Source organism: Notothenia rossii (assembly GCF_949606895.1).
Source record: "Notothenia rossii genome assembly, chromosome: 4".
NCBI classification, from domain to species: domain Eukaryota; kingdom Metazoa; phylum Chordata; class Actinopteri; order Perciformes; family Nototheniidae; genus Notothenia; species Notothenia rossii.
Window position 1 is genome coordinate 93201627 of NC_136902.1, and position 20746 is coordinate 93222372.

The 20746-nt window shown below is 42.2% G+C and overlaps 1 protein-coding gene across 1 annotated transcript; it reads right to left on the bottom strand.

Annotated features, from left to right (window-relative positions):
* Positions 1-1701: 1701 nt before the first annotated feature.
* LOC307036011 (uncharacterized protein) lies at positions 1702-20638 on the bottom strand. The gene is made up of 7 exons (XM_079675942.1): positions 20619-20638; positions 18347-18442; positions 17133-17264; positions 14625-16554; positions 12214-12427; positions 10816-11454; positions 1702-5922 (listed from the first exon to the last, which is right to left on the bottom strand). Exons 3-7 carry the CDS (start codon positions 17241-17243, stop codon positions 3456-3458), a joined length of 5361 nt encoding a protein of 1786 aa, XP_079532068.1. The 5' UTR covers positions 17244-17264; positions 18347-18442; positions 20619-20638; the 3' UTR covers positions 1702-3455.
* Positions 20639-20746: the final 108 nt, after the last annotated feature.

Consider the following 20746-nt stretch of genomic DNA (forward strand, 5'->3'; position numbering starts at 1 on the left):
CACACCGAAACAGAGAAGTCTAAAAACAGAATGTTACTCACACAATTCTAGAAGTCACCAGTCGTTATTCTGTCAAAATCGAGTTGCACACTCCCTCCCTGACTCCTACATGACTCCTCCCCCTACCAGACTCCTGCCTGACCCCTCCCCCTCCCTGACTCCTACATGACTCCTCCCACAATCTGACTCCTCCCCATAACTGACTCCTCCCCCTATTTGGCTCCTCCCCCTCCTCAATAAAACTGCTCTACACCTGGGGCCTCATTTACGCAAAAAAAAATGGCATACGTATCTAAGCAATGTTTGCGATTTATAAAAAACTAACTTCACGGGAAAACGTGCGGTCCTCCACGCAAACTCTGACCCATGCGTAAGCACTAAACACACAAATGGGAGAGGCGAGAAACTGCGACACTGTTGGCAGAAGGAAGAATGGAGAGAAATATGTGAAAATAATACCATAAATAAAATGTTACCGCTCATTTATTATGAAGAATTCATTGATTAAACCCAATCTCAAACGCCTGTTTGAGACTATACGGACTATACAGAAATACGGACATGTTATTTAAAACCACCTCGAATATTTTGTGTTAATGTTTTGACATGTATTCTCATAAATGATGCGGAAGGACAGAAAGAATTACGTCTAAACTGAGGCCGTTTTGTAGGTCGTATAGATACGAGCATGGTTTTATACTATCATGTTTAATCATGTTTTATGCCGTTTGCTAGGACTTGCAAAGTCCCTCGTAAAACACAGGAGGTATAGAAACTAAGAAGACCGTATATTTGGTGAATTGTACAGCTGTTATAACTCAACACATTAGTTTTATTTCCTTTAACTCGTGGATATAGAGTTGCTGCAGTGGAGACGCTGCGTACAGCTGATCGACAGCTGGAACACAAACCACCAAATAAAAAAATAAACATGAATTGACTCCACTCCGCAGGGTACCTCCGACACTTTCTTACAGTTGCGCATCATGGGGGGGGGGGTCTCCTGTCCCCGGCACAAACACACTGACACACTGCCTGAGGAAGGTTATGTGTATTTTGTCATTAACTTTTTTTCGGACCACTTATTTATTTATTTTGGTGACGATCCGACCTCCTTGCTGCTCAGGGCCGTCCCTCCCTACAGGCCGATCATGCAGGCTGCATGGGGCCTCGCATTGCGCAGGGATCTTGCGCACCCTGCGCACCCCCGAGGGGTCCTCGCGCAGGGGGCCTCGCGCAGGGAGCCTCGCGCAGGGGGCCTCGGCTTATGAGCTCGGTTTATGAGCTCGGCCTGTGCGCCGTTCTCAGCACAGTTGAGCACTATTTTTGTATTATTATGTTATTTTGTTGTCTTATGTCATTATATATAACTCTTCTGAAAGTCCTCAGTGTTCTGCATTGGGTTCAAGTTTTAAACCAGCGTAACAACATATCTGTTTTCCCTGTTTTGTCCTATAATAAAAAAACGTTTTTTGTTTTTAGGGTTATCTCTTGTTTAGCTTTCTTGATTAATTTTTGTGGTTTTAATTTCTTTATATTTATACCTTTTGCACTTTATTTTTCTTACTTCACATTTTATATTTCCACTGTTTAAATATGATTACCATTGTTGAATGGACATCATAATTCTTCCTTATGGTTATTTCAACTCACATAAAAGTCATTTCAAGAAATCCCAGGGTGAAATAAAATGATATGAAATTAGATTTTGCACCACATCTCTTTATTTCCCAAACATCTCACTGAATATAAGTTACTGGATGAAGATTTAGTTTACATTTCCCTTTTTACCAGTTCCCCAAAAACATTATGTCCTCTCCAGTTTGTCACCAGCGCCCTGCAGAAAACACACCTTTATTTACATAATCTTTCATATTTTAGGTTTTTGTGACATTTATCCATTGAATTTCTGGGATTTTTTTATTATTATTTTGGATTAAAAAACATTCAATTAAATACAAGAATTTGGGATTTATAAAATATATATATATATTTTGTAAAACTCCTACATTTCCTCATCACTGGAGGTGTGTTCTGAACTGTGTTCATGACTACACCGATGTTAAAGAGTGTTAGTTATCTTTTCTTTCACCCTGAATACAACATATTAAGGTGTTCATCGATCGAATCAGCATAAAATCAATGTTAACTGATCTGTCTTTAAGGACAAACATTCATATTTGAGCACTCTAAGCCTTATGCATTAATCATCCACTGTACAAACACAAGTCGACTGTGTTTTGATATGAAGTAAAACTCTAATTTTGCAGAATTCCTGCAGCATTTTCCACTTAATTGGTTTTCTTGAATCATTGTAAGACTTGAAGATGAAAATGTAAGGTTTCTGAAGGGCACTGACGACAGGAGGGAGTGTTAAGTCAACTGAGTACATCTATATATGAACAAACAGCATTAAAACACACAGATATTGGACTGGTCTGAAGTTTACGGATAATTTACCAGACGCGTCATTTTTCAGACACACACTCACACACACTTGATGCATGCACCCAAGGGCTGAGGACACTGTGCAAAAATACAGACATTACTTTAAGGATAATAAGTGCCAAAGAGAATAAGACTAACTTCATAAATAATCAATAGAAAATTAAAAATGAATAATACAAATGGTTAAAAAGATAGATTGTTAATAACCACAGTTAACCTTAAACACTGGCCTCAGATAGCCCGACATCACATGATGTTCAACAGAATATAAAAGGAGAAAAATAATAAAACATTACACAACTGTGATTGCATACAGCACTGGTTGGACAACCTTCAACGCCTCTGAGTTTGCAGGATTAGCACAAATGGATGAACTCCAGCTTAATAAATGCTCAAAGTTATTCCTTTAACTTGCTGTTATTAAAGTGTGTCGAATAAAGTTATCTCAGGTACAGAAAGAGATCACAGAGTTCATAAAGTGAACTGAACAATGCATGTGCTTTCCAGAGTGTAATCCAATTTTTAGATTACCTCATCACATCGAGACGTGGACATTCAAGGTTTCGAGAGTTCATCCAGCAAGTCCACAACCAAGGGATTCATTTCCATGGCAACATATTTCTTTACGTTTTTACAATATTAGGCCTTCCATTAGCATGCATTCAAGCCACAGAGATCAAATGTTAAGTCTGCATTGTAATCCCATCTCGCTGCTCAATATGGTTGACGACATTCATCAAGTCCCTCATTTGTGAACTTATTCCAAGTTAAACTACCCCATGCTTTGCCACTTCAAATAAAAAAGTTATTTTCAGAAAGTTGGACTCCTGGAGACGGGAATATCTCTGAAGGTCTTGGCCACTGAAACCAGCAGTTACTCAACCACTTCTGTCGCTTACTGTTTGTCTCTGCAATAAATTCACAAGTGCACATGATCTATCAATTTCCTCTACTTTTGGACCATGTTGTTTTGTAGGGCCAGGAAAGAAGAGCCTTCTCTCTTCCATTCATTGCCGGTTACAGTTCTGAGGAAGAGGCGAAGGAAGATGCGAGAGTCCGTTGATGCTTACTCTTCTTGACATGCCCTCCACCTGTCCTCCGGGTAAAGCTCCACCCTGCAGGGTTTGGGTCAGGCTAACCTGGGCGGTGCTGAAGGAAGTTATCCGGCCACTTCCAGCGATCTGGAGGTTGACCGTGGTGGCGTAACTGGTTTTCTGGTTCTTGGTAGGTGATGAATGGGCAAAGGGTAGCGGGGATGGGCTTGCAGACAAAGGGATGGAGGGAATAGGGGGCGTTTGGGATTGGTAGTTGTGGTTCTGGTAGGGTACAGGGGAGGTAACGCCTGGGGAGGAGAGTGTGTTTTGTTCACAGGATGGTCGTGCAACGTATGCGCAAATCAGCTGGCTGCGACAACTTCCTTCATCGAGCTCTGGGTCTCCCCACTCTGAGAGAGAAGAAGGAGAGGTGGCAATGATGGTGGAAGAAGCACTTTCATCCAGGACATCGGCGATATTGTATTTGCTGGAAAGCTCTCGAACGTCTGGCCAGGGAACGCTGGTGAAATGCTGGGCTCCCTTCCCTGGGCTAAGCCCGCCAGTTGAGAGCGGGGAATGTACCCCTGCTCGAGGGCTGAGGCAGGACGGGGAGCTGCCGTACGAAGACCACCCACTCCTCGGACTGGTTGGACAGGACTCGTGCTTCTCAAAAGACCCTCGGTTACTGCCGCTAAAAGCAAAGCTCCTTCGGCTGCCGTCTGCCCAGGATCGGCGCTGTACGCTGGGGTTACTTTGGCTCGGGCTTGGTGGTCTATCGGCCAGGTTTGAGGAGAAAGATCTACGAACGGTTTGGGATTTCCCAGGAGGTGCAGAAGGGGATGAAGCTCTGGAACTACGCATCATTGGGAAAGAGGAAGTAGGGTAAGAGGCATTCCCAGTTGTTGGTGAGCTTAATGAGGAGATGTAGGAAGGAGAAGGAGAGGAAGGGGTGTATCTATGGTTTCTAGGTTGCGGTGCGGCAACATCATTTGCCCAAACATTCAACGACACGCCAATGGGAGGCGGGGAGAGGATCCGAGGGCTCAGACATGAACTTGCAGAGCAGTTTCTGGGTAGCTCCAAAGTGAGGCCTAGTGGGTTGTGGGAACTCGCGCCTCCTAGCCGTGGGTGCGGAGGTTTGTTCGCCATGCGGGAGGAATAATTATGTTGAGGAGGTGGAGAGCAGATTCTAGTAAAGGAGGAGGGGGTTTGAGACGGGGACTGCACTCGTGAGCTGGGTTCGGAAGCAGAGAAAGGCCGAGCTACGCGGTTGTGTGACCCGGACCAATGAGGATCGGGAGAATTTGGTATTTCCGCGGCATTAGCGCTACCGTTAGCTAGCTGTGCCTTCTGTGGACTCGCTGACCAATGAGGATCAGGAGTTCTTGGGATTACCACGGCATTAGCGCTACCGTTAGCTAGCGGTGCTTTCTGGGGACTCGCTGACCAAACCCCATTACTGACACCCCGGGTAACGCTGGTATTGCTTATCGCTGTTTTTAAACCAGACAAGCTAACGTTGTTGTTGCTGTTGTTGTTGTTTGAGTTTGGTGATGAGTCAGTTTTGGAGTGAAGGAATGAGGGACGAGGCAAAGGAGGCTGAGGATGGTTCGAAGTCATAGATGGGGAAGGGGAGCGTTGGGAAAGAGAGGGAGGGGGTGACTGCATGAAGGACGGGGAAGGGGAAGAGGACCAGAGCGAGGATAGGGGACCCCTTGGATGTTGGTACCCGTCTTTGGTGCACCCTAACTGGGCATACGCAGGCATGCCGGAGCCCTGCTGTTTCGGGGAAGGGGAGCGCCGGCGTAAATGAGAGGAAGGTAAGGAAGAGGTGGAGGCCGGGGTTTGGTTAGCGGTGTTCATTTGTTGCAGGGTATTTTTTGCGATACTCTGACTGATGGACTGGCTTATACAGGAGGCAGCTAAGGATCTGGTGAATACAGAAGAAGAAGAAGAAGGAGAAGAAGAGGAAGTAGCGATTGGCAAGGAGCATGGGGGAGAGCTTAAAGAAGAAGCAGAAGGTGCAGGGGAGGAAGGAGGAGCGGCTCGTAGGGATGAAGACCTCCCTGAAGAAGAGGGAGTGAAAGCAGAGGAGGGTGTAGGAGGAGAAGAAGAAGGGGGAGATCGCATCGAGAAACAGGGAGGAGCTCTGGAGAAAGTGGAGGTGTCTTCAGGGGTCGGAGAAGATGCTGATGAAACTACCCTGAAGGGTGAGGGGCAGGGAGGAGATCTGACGGAGGAGGGAGGTGGAGATCCAACAGGGGAGGGGGAGCGGTTCCTGAGGCTGGGTCTAAAGGCTGAGGGGGGGACGGGGAGGTCTTCTTCCTGGCCGGAGGGAAGCAAAACTGGGGAAGGTCTTTCCATCGGGTTGCTCGTCTCCAAGGAGGCTCTGGAAGACGGCAGGCTGGAGGTGGACTCTGAGTCGTGCAGGTCTGGCTCCCTGGAAGAGACAGAAAAACACACAGTTAAGGAACATATTATAGCACTTCTGTTATTAAGCTCCATCTGGAACAAACTCCCAGAATGCAGCATGCAGGTCCGCTGCAACTCTGCATATTTTTTAAAACAGGCTTCAGACTTTTATTTTTTGAATGCACTGTAACTTTTATTCATGTGTTATTCTCTATTATCTTGTTTTCTGTATATGTTATTCTCTATGCTTTTCAATGACCTTTTTTAAATGGCGCTGTACTCTCTCAATGTTTTTATTTTGGTAAAGCATTCTGAATTGTGAAAAAAATTCCACCTTAAGAGTTGAAGCTCCGGTTACGTCACTGAAAACACGGAAACTATCTAACCAAAGATCAAAAAGCCTGTTGGAGCAGATCTGTTTTCCTCTTCCACATCGCTATAAACCTGTCAACCTGATGGTGAGAGGCTCATTCAGACACACCGCTAGAGTCTTGTGGTTGGTGCTCATTGTTTAAACACAAGTAGTATCAACAGATAATACACTCCATGGTAGTCTTAAGAAAGCAGGGATAAGTTGTTGACATCATAAAGAGGCCGCTGACGCCTGTGGTATACATCAGGCTTCACTAGTTGATTCATGTATTGTATTAACAGAGGAGGGAGAAGTACTCTGATCTTGTACTTAGTAAAAGTAGAAGTACTCTGATCTTGTACTTAGTAAAAGTAGAAGTAATCAGATCTTGTACTTGAGTAAAAGTAGAAGTACTCTGATCTTGTACTTAGTAAAAGTAGAAGTAATCAGATCTTGTTTTTGAGTAAAAGTAGAAGTACTCTGATCTTGTACTTAGTAAAAGTAGAAGTACTCAGATCTTGTACTTGAGTAAAAGTAGAAGTAATCTGATCTTGTACTTAGTAAAAGTAGAAGTAATCAGATCTTGTTTTTGAGTAAAAGTAGAAGTACTCAGATCTTGTACTTGAGTAAAGTAGAAGTAGTCAGATCTTGTATTTAGTAAAAGTAGAAATATTCAAATCTTGTTCTTGAGTAAAAGTAGAAGTACTCAGATCTTGTACTTGAGTAAAAGTAGAAGTACTCAGATCTTGTACTTGAGTAAAAGTAGAAGTACTCAGATCTTGTATTTAGTAAAAGTAGAAGTACTCAGATCTTGTACTTGAGTAAAAGTAGAAGTACTCAGATCTTGTACTTGAGTGAAAGTAGAAGTACTCAGATCTTGTACTTGAGTAAAAGTAGAAGTACTCAGATCTTGTCATCAAATGGAAATACTCAAGTAAAATACAAGTACCTCAACATTTGACTTAAGTACAGTACTTGAGTAAATATACTTTACACCACTGTTTATTAATAATATGAACATGAAAAGTAACTCTTAACAAATCGAATCAAAGTAAAGAAGTTTGGTAAAAAAGTACGACTTCAATCTACTCCATGATCATTTCATGAATATATTTTTAAAGCAGGATTAAAAAATATATAATTTATCAAGAGAGAAATTCCCAAATGTGAGAAGGTCGGACATTTTCTGGCTTCAACCTGTACATATATTCAGTTTCTCCCACATAATTACAATTATAACGAGCAAATGGTCACTCACAAACTAAGCCTTTCAGTTCTTGGGGAATCCAAACCGTGTCATTTCTTACATTTGAGTGTTTGGATCAGGGGCGTCAAACTCATTTTAGATCAGGGGCCACATACAGCCCAATTTGATGTCAAGTGGTCCGGACCAATACAATCACAGCATAATAACCTATAAATAACAACAACTCCAAATTGTTCCCTTTGTTTCAGTGCAAAAAAGTACTTTCTGAAAATGTTCACATTTAATTAACTTTCTTTTTACAAAACATTAAGAACAACCTGACGCTTCTCAAGAAAAATAAGTGCAATTTCAAAACTTTGATGTCTCAGTTTTCCTTTTACACACGCGCATCAATTATACCTTACAGATCACAGTGTGTCTACAAAAACAATTCGTCATCGTATCTGGAGCTGAACGATATTTTAATAACACTTAAAGACCCCCATCACCCCAGCCACAAAGTGTTCTGTCTGTGGCTGTCTGGCAGGCGGTACCGTAGCATCCGGACCAAAACCGCCAGACTCAGAGACAGTTTCTTCCCACAGGCCATAAGACTGTTAAGCACTTGCACTTTTGAAAGAACATCCATAACATTCATCTGTTTGCATCTAATTTATCTATATATCATATTCCATTGACTTGTATATAGACTCTTCCTGCACTATTTCATCTGTTTGTCCGATACAGTATATTCATTTTGCTCTGTTGGAGGAGCCTGGGCCTTCATTGCCATATCTACACTCTAGCTGCTGTGCACACAACAATAAAACATTGAATCGTGACCATTAAGGAAAAAGGTTAAGTTATCCGCCTGCATTATAAATAAAATCTATTCATACAAGATTACATAAAAGTCGTGGCAGTGTTTGAACAAAAGGATTCCACCAAACCAAAATTCTTCCTACATTTTTACACTTTGGGAAGTCATTCCACGGGCCGGTATTGGCCCCCGTGCCGTATGTTTAACACCCCTGGTTTAGAAGGTGCTAAATGTCCTGCTTAATTTTAAGTTTGTGGGAGTTAACATCAGAGTTCATCGTTACGTAATTAGAAAACATTAGAAGTCATTCTACACAATGGCTAATGTCTGTCTTAGATGCAAACATGTTCTTTTATTAATCAAAACAACAACTTATTTCTAAGACTTAAAGAAGACCTGCATTCACATTTAGACTCCTAGCTTCCTAAGCCAGTCCCTCGACCCTTAAATCTGGCCCCCCAATACAAAGATTGATAAGTCTGTTGGATTTGAGGCCCGGTTGTTTGATCCACGCTCTTTGGGGTTTGTTGGGTTCGTCCACCATGAAGAGGAATACTTGTGTTGGCTGATCTTTTGTTTAAATAAAATATCTGATTTATGTAGGAAATGTTTGAGGAGCTAACTCATTACTCATTCAATTATTTAATCTAGAAACGATAGGGAACAAACTTTTGGCAAACGGCTCACTTCTATACTTCTACGAGCCAAGTTCAATTGCCAAACTGTGAACTTACCGACTGGGTGGGATAATAACTTGTTCAGAAAGCTCTCGGGTCCATTCCTTAACTGTTACCTCTGATCTTAGATAAGATACAGTCTGGGTCAAACCTCAGCCATACATTTACATAATGTTCTTCGTCACCAGCCACTGCTCAGTCCTGTTTGCATTTGATTCATTTTTGTATTTTTTAGTAATCTATTATGCACTGTATCTGTACTCTGAAAAGTACTTTTATATTATATCATATTTATTAATAATGTTTTTTAACGCTATTGTTAAATGTGCTATAGAAATAAAGTTAGATTGGATTGGATCATCGACAATAAATGAACAAAACGGCGTTCTTGCCGGGACATCGGATAATTATTCCCTGCGTAAGAGTTGCTTTCTGGTTCCTTTGTTTCGCCGCGACAAACCCTTTTCCTTTTAAAAACAAATGCTGTGGGTATTGACAAATTGTTATATTTCCACACATATTGTGTTTAATCGGCAGCAGAAGTACCTGGTGTTAGACGCAGTCCGTTGACCGTAAAAAAAAAGAACTATGGTAACACTTTATATTAAAGGTAGGGTAGGTAAGAATGGAGAAACCAGCTCGAGTGCGCTAGAATTTGAAAATACACAGCCGGAGAAAATCGGCCACTTCCTTACAGAGCCCCTCCCCCAACACACACGAACGCGCACATGACCAATGAGGGCACGAGATAAGTTTGTGCACAGATGGAAGGCTGACAGGCAGGTAGGCCATCCAGTTACTTTAGCCGGCTCAGATGATTGGTCGAGCTTTTTACAGTACTACGGCTTCCACAGATGAATTCTTTTATGTATTTATTGTCAAAGCATTTAATGTATTCATTGCTCTCCGGATGTTAAGAGCATTCCATGGAATATGACAACAAGTGTTTCTGAAGTGAATTACATACCCCACCTGACAGGCAGGTAGGCCATATTCTACAAGTAAAAAGCCATTAGTTGAGAGTTTTTCCTCAATGACCCTCTAATTAGTGCTTATTTATTTCAATTAAGGAAGTAGTTGTTCTACATGAGTTTGGGTCTTAATATGCTCTGTTCAACATGGGGCTAATAAGGCAGTAGTACCACAAGAATAGTAATTCTCTCATAATAACACTTAACAAATATGGTCTAATCTTATGGAACAAGACATGAAACTATAATTGTGTCTAAATAACTCAAAATGTTGTTTTTCTAACTCAGAATTCCCTATTTTAAAGTGAAGTCTCGTTCATAACCAATAAGCTAGTAGTTTGTCTCTAATACGTTGATTAACAACTAGTTGATGGTGAATAAGTGTATCTTAATATAAAGTGTTACCAAAATTATATTTAAAAACTACTATTTTTTGTAGCCTAAATAGTTAATATATTTTACAATCCCTGAGACACATTGCATAACCCTAATGGAGCTACATATTGATTATTTATTTCATGGTAAATATACATTTTCTTGCTGCTTTCGTTTAAAGTAAATGTATCATTTCTTTTAGTTATAATTAAAGCAATTCTTCATGCTTTTATTTTTATTATATCTTTATTTTGTTTTGGGCACTGGTGATTCTTATATATTGGAGACAGATGGTGGTGGGTTAGCATATGTTTTTTACCGTGTTCCTCTGTTGTTCATCGACAATGAACGAACAAAACAACGTTCTTGCCGGGACATTTGATAATTATTCCCCGATAAAGATTCACTTCATTTTCAGTTTTATTCTTTTAACTGGCCGCTACAAACCCTTTTCCCTTTTCCTATTAAAAACCAATGCTGTGGGAATTGACAAATTGTTATATTTCCAGACGTATCGTGTTTAATCTGCAGCAGAAGTACCTGGTGTCAGACGCAGCCTGTTGGCCCGTAGCAGTGGGGAGGTCGTGCGGTCGCTGGCTGGTGAACGTCGGCAGGCGGTCGACAGGATTAGATTCTGCGTTTTGACACGAGGACCACGGACTCGGTGCTCCTGCTCGGTGGTCCTCTGAGGTTTCTGTGACCCTATGACCAGAAACCGGTGAGGGGTCAAAGGCCACGTGTGAATGCTGACCGTAGTGAGGTTTCTCTCCTGCAAAGATCACCGAAGAACCTTGCAGAACCATCCTGGTGTTGGATGAAGAATCAGGCTTTCCGTCGTTCTTTGGTCCTCCAGAGACGCCCAGGTTATCCGACTCTCCTTCGGCCAGGAAAAGTGTCTCTTCCTGGGCCTGATCTCCAGCTGGTCCTGGGGAAAGCTCAGCTGTGTATAACTCTCCGTATTCAGGCGATTCGTGAACACTCAGCACTTGTTTGTTTAACGTATCGTCAGCGCGTCCTGTGTGGATCTGCTGGTCTTGTATAAATTGGACAGCTGATAAATCCTGCTGATCTCTTTCTTTGGAAATGTCACACTTTGGTTTGTTGAGAGCAGAGCGGTTTGGCTCGGATGTGGAGTTTTCACAGACGGAGGAAACATGGCATCCATCAATCAGCTCCGACCTGCAGGACACAAACAAGTCAAGACTTTAAGAAGCAATGGGTACGATTTGTAGTGGACATTAAATCAGAACATCCGTTAAACCAGCTAAAGGTTCATGTAGCTGGTTCTATAACATCTCTAAGGGTGGGGAATTGGCCCATGGCAGTTTTGCTTACAATGTTAAAGAGCTAGAGTCTCTCTTGCCACTTCAAGCCTTCAGTAAGGATTGTAAATATTATAAAAGAGTTATGTTTGGTAGTGTAGTTCAGCTAGTGTTGTCATTTAAAGTTGAGGTTACTTAAGCACATTGCAGACACAAAGGCAACTAATAGTGCTTTAGATACACAGAGAAAGGAAAACAAACTATTCATTAAAGACAGAGAAGAAAGTTCAAAATCCACATTAGGAATGACAAAAACAGTAGATGCTATTGATAGATAGATAGATAGATAGATAGAGAGAGAGAGAGAGATAGATATATAGATATATAGATACAGTATATAGATAGATAGATAGATAGATAGATAGATAGATATATAGATAGATAGATACTTTATTGATCCCAATCACAGAAGCAGAAGTGTGTTCAGACTTTAAAAGACAATACCTAAAATACTTTAAAAAGTGGAAAAGAGAATAAAAATGATAAAAAAAAAGATATTATCAAACATAAACAATATAACATTTTCTGGATAATTAAAATAAAAAGTGAAAAATACCACATGCAAAGGACCTCTGGAAAGCACGGTGTTTAGTCTGAACGTCCTGTAAAGACTCACCTCTGTCTATTCTGCCTCTCATCGGCGTCTGGACGATCATTCTGGCTTCGTGTCATGGAGTCTCGTTCTTTGTTCAACGCGGAGATGAAGTCCCGCGGTCTGGAGAGGGTGAAGGCGTTCGATTGGCTCTGACAGGCCGGTGTTTGATCCTCTTTTTCAAACACTTGACCAATCAGCAGAGGATCACAGGGGGCCGACGCTGGCTCCTGGAAGTCTGGAGGAAAACCACAGAGAACAAATAAATAGTACTCGATTTAAACCAAAATGAGATTCTTTTTGAATGAATAAAAAAAAGGGACGATTTGTAAAATGGGTCAATTGACTCCTTTCCAAATGAAATTGGTTATCGCTCTCTCATGCTGCTTTTTACCTCTGGTTTCATCATTGCACTTCAGCACCTCTTGCAGCATTATATACCTACTTTTAAACTACTTTCTATCTCTTATGAATTGTCTTTTTGTCCGATTGGTTTTGTTCTTGCTGGTTATGTGTAGCTGCCTGTAAAACACTTTGAATTGCCTTTGCGTCTGAAAGGTGATATATAACTGAACTAACCTTAACCGTGTTACTTATTTTTTTATATCTGTTCCTTATTAAGTCTGTCTTTCAAACTGTAAAACCGTTTTTTAAAGTTTTTCAGAACAGCAGACAGTTTAAAGGTGGTTTCGAGTTTTTCTACGACCGTTGAGGGGAAATGACTGAGTCTGTCGATGGAGTCTGGTGGCTTTGAGGAGAGCATAAGAATTATTGTTGGTATGTTCATTAATTAAAATAATTGTCCTAATCCCCTGTATTTCAAAGTGCTGACATAGCATCACACCACAAAGTCCTAAAACTAAACTATCTATCCTGAGGGTCTGTTTCCATTACTGCAAATTGGATGCATCCAAAAAATGCTGTTAGTCATTCATTATTTTTCCTGGGAACGAATGTGGATCGTTATCTTTCCCAGATGATGTTTTGTCTATTTTTAGGTCCATAAAGAAGGGGGAGTAGTTAGTCATGTAGCAGCATGGCTCTTAGTGTGGGAATAGTCATCAGGAACACACACATATTTTAGACCAGGGGGGTCAAACTGAAATACAAAAAAAAAAAAATGGGTACTTGTGGAGGGCCGGACTGGTTCAATGTTTATTGCAGAACTTATTGAAATGAACTTATTGCACATATTAAACCTGGAACTAACAAAGCTTAAATGATTGCCTATAAAAACAACATGAAACATTAAATAATCAGTTCATTCATTTCTTATGGCTCTATCTGCAGCTTTTCCAGAGTCATTTCTTATGAGTACATTTTCCCACAGGCCAACAACAGCTTCAACAAAACTATTTCCCTCCAAGAGAAACCAAACATGCCCTGTTGTCGTGAGAGAGAAAGTGCAGAAGGAAACATCCATTAAACTCAGTGTGCTGCTCTGTGATGCTAGCTCAGATACTTGGCATCTCATCTTGGGGGCAAGGTCATCAATGTTTGGGCTCAGGCTCTGAGCTGAGGAGACCCTCAGGATGGAGTGAAGGTGTGCGTGTAATATACCGGCGGGCCAGATCTAATAGTAATTAGAAATTATCCTGCGGGCCGAAATTAAATCCACCACGGGCCTGATTTGGCCCCCGGGCCTTGAGTTGGACACATGTGTTGTAGACTGTAACCCCTGAGGTGCAATAAAACTGTCCTTAATATAAAACCTTGTGCAATACAAGGGACATACAATTCACGTCTATTCAAAACAAATATACTGCTACTTTTTTTAGCCATCTTCCATTTTGTTTTAGTTTTTCTGACTTATTGTGTTCTTTCGTTAATGATATCGTGTGCATAATTAGTCTTTTTTATATATTTCTCCTCGCCTTATCTGCCTGCTGTTGTAACAATGTTCATTTTCACGTTGCGGGACAAAATAAAGGATCTGACCTGAAACGAATGAATCTCCAAGGTTTATTTACAACTGGCTTATAGTACCGACCAGCTCTTTAATTCTATACGGTCACTTTTTGAAAAACAAATAGACTGCTACTTTTTCTAGCTTTTGTTTGGTACTTAGTGCGTGTTCTATTCTCCTCACCTTATCTGCACAATCTGCTATTCTGATCTGCTCTGAATGCATCTCCAAGAAAAAACCCAATTATTGTTTCGTTGAAGGAGGTTAAGGCCTAAAGGTGAAAGACCACCAGACTCAGGCCAGAAGACCGTTAAACACAGAACATCCATAACATTCATCTGTTTGCAACTTAAAACAACTCTTTATCTGATATATCATTCTTGAATATAGACTCTTCTTGCACTATTTCTATTCTATTTGTATTTCCTTGCACTATTTGATCTGTTGTATTGTGTTGCTCTGTGGGAGGAGCCTGTGACCTCAGACTTTCACATCTACACTGTATGTACAAATGACAAAAACAACCCACCACTAGTCAGGCTCTCTGCTGTCTTTATGGTCCTCTCCTCATGGATGGTTTGTTCCTCCCTGATCAGGTTCTGGTTCTGGCTGTACGTCTGGTTCTGGTTCTGGCTGTGGGTCTTGTTCTGGTTCTGGCTCTGATAAAGTGTCTGACTCCGCATCTGGCTGTGAGTTTGGCTTTGCGATCGTTGCCTACTTTCCGTTTGACCCTGGACTTTGGCCTTGGTCTGAACTTGGTGTCCATATTTGGTCTCTGCGTGGTCATACGACTGGTTTACATCCATTTGGTTTTGTGTCTGCTGCCTGTGCTGGGTCTGGGTCTGGGTCTGGTTCTGAGATCCCCTGCTTTCAGTCTGGCTCTGATTTGACCGTCCTGACACTCGATTGGATCTCCACGATTGGTTCCAGGCACCGCCGGAGCGTTTCTGGTGCAGTGGGACCTTCATGGTGCTGGCTTTGGCGCTGTACATCCGGGCAATAGTTTGGACCTTGCTCAGAATCCTCTCAGAGTTGGGGTCCACCACGGGGCTCGCCTCAAACAACCCGATCCCAGCTACATCCGATCCCATGCCCTCAAACAAGACCCGGTTGTCGCTTACAATCCTGGAGTGGTGAGACCATCGGCCCACTTTTATCTGACTGGGAAGACCCTCGAGGTTCCCGATGGTCTTTTCCATGTCACTTTGTTGGGTTCTAGTCACCGTGGACTCTTTGGTCTCAGTCGTTTGACTTGTTTCTGTAGTCAGAGGTTTAGAGGCTTCGTTTATGCTTCCACTTGGTTGTTCTTGAATAGGCGCGTGCCCATTCCCAAGCGCTTGGGTTCCAGCACTGGCTTTGATGGATTCCTCTCTACACGTATCGGTAATAGTCGATGGTGGTGAATGTATACTCTGCTCCTGAGTGGCTACAGCACTTGTCTCATCCTCCAGCTGTTCATCGAATCCTTCCTCTATTGGTTTCTTGCAGCTGTCCTCTTTGTCGTCCTGAAGGTCCGCCTCTTCTCCAACAGGAACGTCTTGATTTGACTCTAGATTTAGATCTTCTGGCTTCGGGGTCTCATTGTCTGGCATCGCAGAAGACACTGGGCCCTGTGCTTCAAAATCCAAGGAGCTAATTGGATCATCTGCCTGTCCCTCGTGTTCTGCATCTGCTGATGGGGAAGACACAGGACTGATGAGGGAATGGGGCTCCATCTCTGCACCTGTTGCTTCAGTCGTTCTGGACCCTGCGCTCTCTACCTCCTCCTGGTGTCCGTTCACATCGAAGCGCGATACCGACGTCTTCACCAGACCCGATGGGATCTGTGAAAAACTGTTTCTCCTGACGGACTCCACTCCTTCTCCTTCTCCACCTTCATCTGCCTCCTCCAGCTCGTCCTCCTCGGCCTCGGCTGCCGCCTCGTAGTAACTCCGGATCTTCTCGATGATCTTCTTGTCTCGTTTGGTGAGATGAGAGCTCCTTGTGGGCAGCTGGCATCTCTGGAGGGGGGGATTTGGATTTGGAGAGGAAATGGGGGACTCTTCCTCTTCCTTTGGTGATCGGCAGCTGCTGACTTGTTCCTCCTTTGGTAAGATGCAGGGGTTCAGAACTAACTTCTGTTCTCCCTCTTCGTCCCTTGTTCTCGTCTCTTCTTCTTTCTCTTGTTCTACCACCTCTACTCGTGACTCCTCCTCAGCCTCCACATCCTTTTCCACTTCACTTGAAATGTCTTGGACTTCATTTGTTATCGTTTCGTCTCCAGGTTGGTTTTCCTCGATGAGGTCTTCGCTCTGAATCTGGAAGACGGCGGCGTCGTCCTCCATCTCTGCTGTTGGCTGCTCCAGTTGCATCGTGGGTATGAGTTCTGGACTGGAGGGGCATGTGACTGGGGGCAGTGGGCAGGTGAAGTTGGTCTGCTCTGGAGGAGGACTCTCTTTGGGCTGATCCAGGAACTGCTCCTGACAGAAAAGTAAGTAAGTGCTTTAAAATGACAGTATGAGCATCGAATGAAGCTCCAAAGTTACTGAGGTGGTAAATTAGTTCCTAAAGTGGAAAGTCAAATATAGAAAGTAGTGGGTTAGGGTTAGGTTAGTGCTTTTAGTGTTGTTTTGGTATTTTGAATGCTTTAACCCTTTAACCCAGCAACAAAAAACACTTTTACCCACTCTCCCGGGATTATCTCCGCAACAGAGAAAGCCTAACTTGGACCATGTTCAGGCAATTTGTAATATATTCTAGAAACATTATGTTTACTTAGAGATTTCAATAAGCGTATAAACAAACATTAGTTAGTGGATCAGAAACTCTAAACAGACTTGGACAGTGGTACTGAAAGCCATTGGTGTTTTTTTTTTTCTTGGCGGGAGAAATACCATCATTTTTAAATCAATACATGAATTTCAATTAATATCGGGAGTCGAGTCGTTAGTCGTTTTGTAAAGTGTACATGCTTTGTTTTAAAATGACTGCCATGTGTGGAATAAACAAATAAATAAATAATAATAATTATTATTATGTAAAGGGTGGTGTTTCTCACGGGGGGGTCGCAGTGGATGGCCTTCAGACCCTCCCTCGCTCTGCTCTGGTTGATGAACTCCAGGATCTCTTCAGTGATGGAAAGGGTGGGAGGGGGGCAGAGGGGGGGCATATAATCGTCATCCTCTTCCTCCTCATTCGTATAAAAAATTGGGAACAATAAAAAAGTGGGTCAATAAACAAGCAGATGTTTTTTTAATCCATCAAATATAGTCCAGAGGGGATCAGGTCAGATACGTTTTTCATTTCCAAAATGTCCCTTTTTTCCATCTCTATTTAAAATGTTCACACTTATTGATGTAAATCGAATAATTAGTGATACTGACATGATGGCTATATCTATAGAAACATGTTGACTTAGTATGTCATTATTTACCTTCAATGAATAAGAAACTATCATTATTTTAGGATACTAAATCATTGTTTTGACAGGGTTGATATATATATAGTTTTCAATATTTCCAAATGTTGTTATTGCCCAATATCACATTTTACCTCCATGATTATTTGATATAAATATATTAAATAATCCTGATAAAAATCTGAGCAAAATATCGAATTTTTTTTTTGCTATCAGTTAAATTCAAGTCTCTCGCCTCCTTTTTAATAAAAAAGAAAGAAACGCAGAGTGAGGAATAAGGATTTTGAAAAAGGAGCAGCTCTGACACATAAATCATGTTTCTAGTCTTTGGGACCACATTCCGACAGAAGCAGCTCATCAGAAGTTCACACACACACACGCGCACGCACGCACGCACGCACGCACGCACGCACGCACGCACGCACACACACACACACACACACACACACACACACACACACACACACACACACACACACACACACACAGTGTTGTGATTCCCATCAGAAGTGCATAAAGACATCAATCTTCTGTTTCTTAATGAATTCCTCCTCAACTTTATATCTTATTTTATCACTAAATGACTGCGGGTGTGTGTGTGTGTGTGTGTGTGTGTGTGTGTGTGTGTGTGTGTGTGTGTGTGTTTGTGTGGGGGTGTGTGTGTGTGGGTGTGTGTGTGTGGGTGTGTGTGTGTGTGTGTGTGTGTGTGTGTGTGTGTGTGTGTGTGTGTGTGTGTGTGTGTGTCCATCTACGTCTTGAGCAACAGCTTCTCCCGAAATCTATCTATAAACATCCCGTCTTCCCAGATATTTTGTAATCTAAAGTCCCGCCTCCTCCCCTTCATAATGAAGTACCTCTTCCTGTGGCCTCAGCGCTGGCTCTGTGCTCTGGTTCTCCAGCTGGATGACTGAGGAGGCGCTGCCTGTCAGCTTGCCCTCACTGCCCGCCGGCTGAACAACAACAACAACAACAACAAGAGGGTCAGTTGAACAACTTCCTGTTCATCATTTAGGTTTATCTGATCCTTTTAACGTCTTTAATCTGGTCCTTTCTTCCTGGTCAACTCATGCTATATGTCAGGGGTTTCCAAATGTTTTTCACTGAAGGCCAAATACATTAAAACACAAAGGCTAGAGGTGAGGTATGCTGCCTTAGAAGTTGACTTATAAGTTAGCAAAATCAATCAAATGTCGGTAAATAAGGCTTGATACTTGAACATGCATTAAGAAAAACAAGAGCCTACATCACAGCTCTCCAGAGGGTTCCTCACAGCAGGAGCCTCAGACTGCTTTTAAGAAGAGGAAATATGAAGGATGTATTTTGAGCTTATCAGTAAGTAATAAGTTATTGGGCTTTTTTCTTATCAACTAAGATTTGTTAGAAAATGCAACTTTAATTGATTGAATTGATTTGAACATTGCTCTTATTAACACATGAATACTACTGTGTCATATATGTTTGCATATATATTTAAGAAGAACAATATAAGACAAGCACAAGTTTTATTTGTGGGCCATATTCCATTATACTTTTTGAATTAGCTGAGGGCCGATTCAAAATGGCCTACGGGCCGCATTTGGCCCCCGGGCCGTAGTTTGGACACCCCTGATCTACGGCCTTTGGTATTTCTGCTATCTCTCTTAAGGAGGGGCAGCTCTGGATCATTGTTGTTTCCAGTTTATAACCGAGCACAAGCTGCCATGACATGTATTAGATTATTATTATTTATTGTTCGGAGACATCTAGAAGCCTTTCTTTTCCCTTACGTAGGTTCCCTGGCGCACATTAGCTTCTATGGAAAACAGCTCTAGTTAGATTCAGGGGTCGTATTTTCTAAAGTCTCACTGATGAAGAATGTTAAATTATTACACTCTGAACTGGTTAAGACAATATCTTGAGAATTGGTTTGGCAGCACATGTCTTTGTGAATTCTCCGGCCGTAACTCCAAATAAACCTTCAGCTGTTTGCCATCAAAGCTCCATCTCTCCTCGTGTCTCTCTGAGTTTCGACTCCATTAGTCGCGTTCACACAGCAGTGCTTTTCCCACAAAGGTTCATCAGAACTCTTTAGTTCTGATGAACTAAGTACAGATCGCGTTCACACCGGAATAAGTCCCTCTTCGTGGATTATGCAAATGAAGCCACTGACGTCACTTCTTCTTCTGCTGCTTTGGGTTTACTGGCAGGCCGCAAACAAATTCCTGGCGTATACTGCCACCCGGAGTCCCCGGCCGGAAGTCCCCGGAGTTGGGGACTGGCTTCAGTAGAAGCTGCTGGGACTCCCAGCAGCTTCTACTGAAGCCTTCAGAGTAAATCGCCAGAACGCAGACACCTCCTCATCTCCACCGCTCCCATGTTTTCTTTTGTGTTGCAATAAGTTAGTCTCTCTGCGCTGGGCTAATGCTAATGCTAATCATGCTAATGCGAGGATAATAAAATGGCGGCTTCACAAAACCTTTTGGGAGTTTTAGGGGGCGTGGTTTGCAATCCGCCCAGCCCATCAGACATAGGAACCTTTTTCTCCCACGGAAGTCCCTGGACGGAAAAGGTTCTCATGAACTAAGTTCTAGTTCCGGCTCTTTTTGGTGTGAACGCGACATTTCGAACTATATCGGAACTAAAGCGGGGAAAGTACTGCGGTGTGAACGCGTCTATTGCTTCAGAAGTTTTCATCACAAACGTCATCTTATCAATTTAGCTTCTTGAAGCTGGTCCTTTCTTCATGGCCAACTCACGCTATATCGTGTTAGCTAATCCAACGTCACCAAAGCTGTGTTTTCTATGGATTTATTTTCGGTTTGAGAATGATCACTTTCTGTGGCATGTCATCGCACGATCAACTCTTCTTATACAGATCATCATGACTTCACACTCTGACAATACAGCATTAACATGTCAGAGTCTATTGTTAGTTATTACTTTTGAAACATATGTTGTGTTTTTGATTGTCGTTTAGTTTCTTGGAAGCAGGATTACTGAAAAACACCATCAGTTTTTGATGTCAATAAGGACTTTATGTAGAATAACATTCAGTGTTTAAAGACTTTCATGCAAGGTTATATCAAACATGTTAAAAGCAGGTTGTATTCTGTTTCAGAGTGAGTGGAGAATAAAACAGTTTCTTACCTTCAGAGCTGCAGGATCCCCGTTTGGTGCAGAGAGAAGAAGAAGAAGAGAGACAGAGATATTTACAACACGTTAGTTTTGATTTGCAGATTTAGGTTCAGTCACATCCTGGATAATGTCCTCTCTCC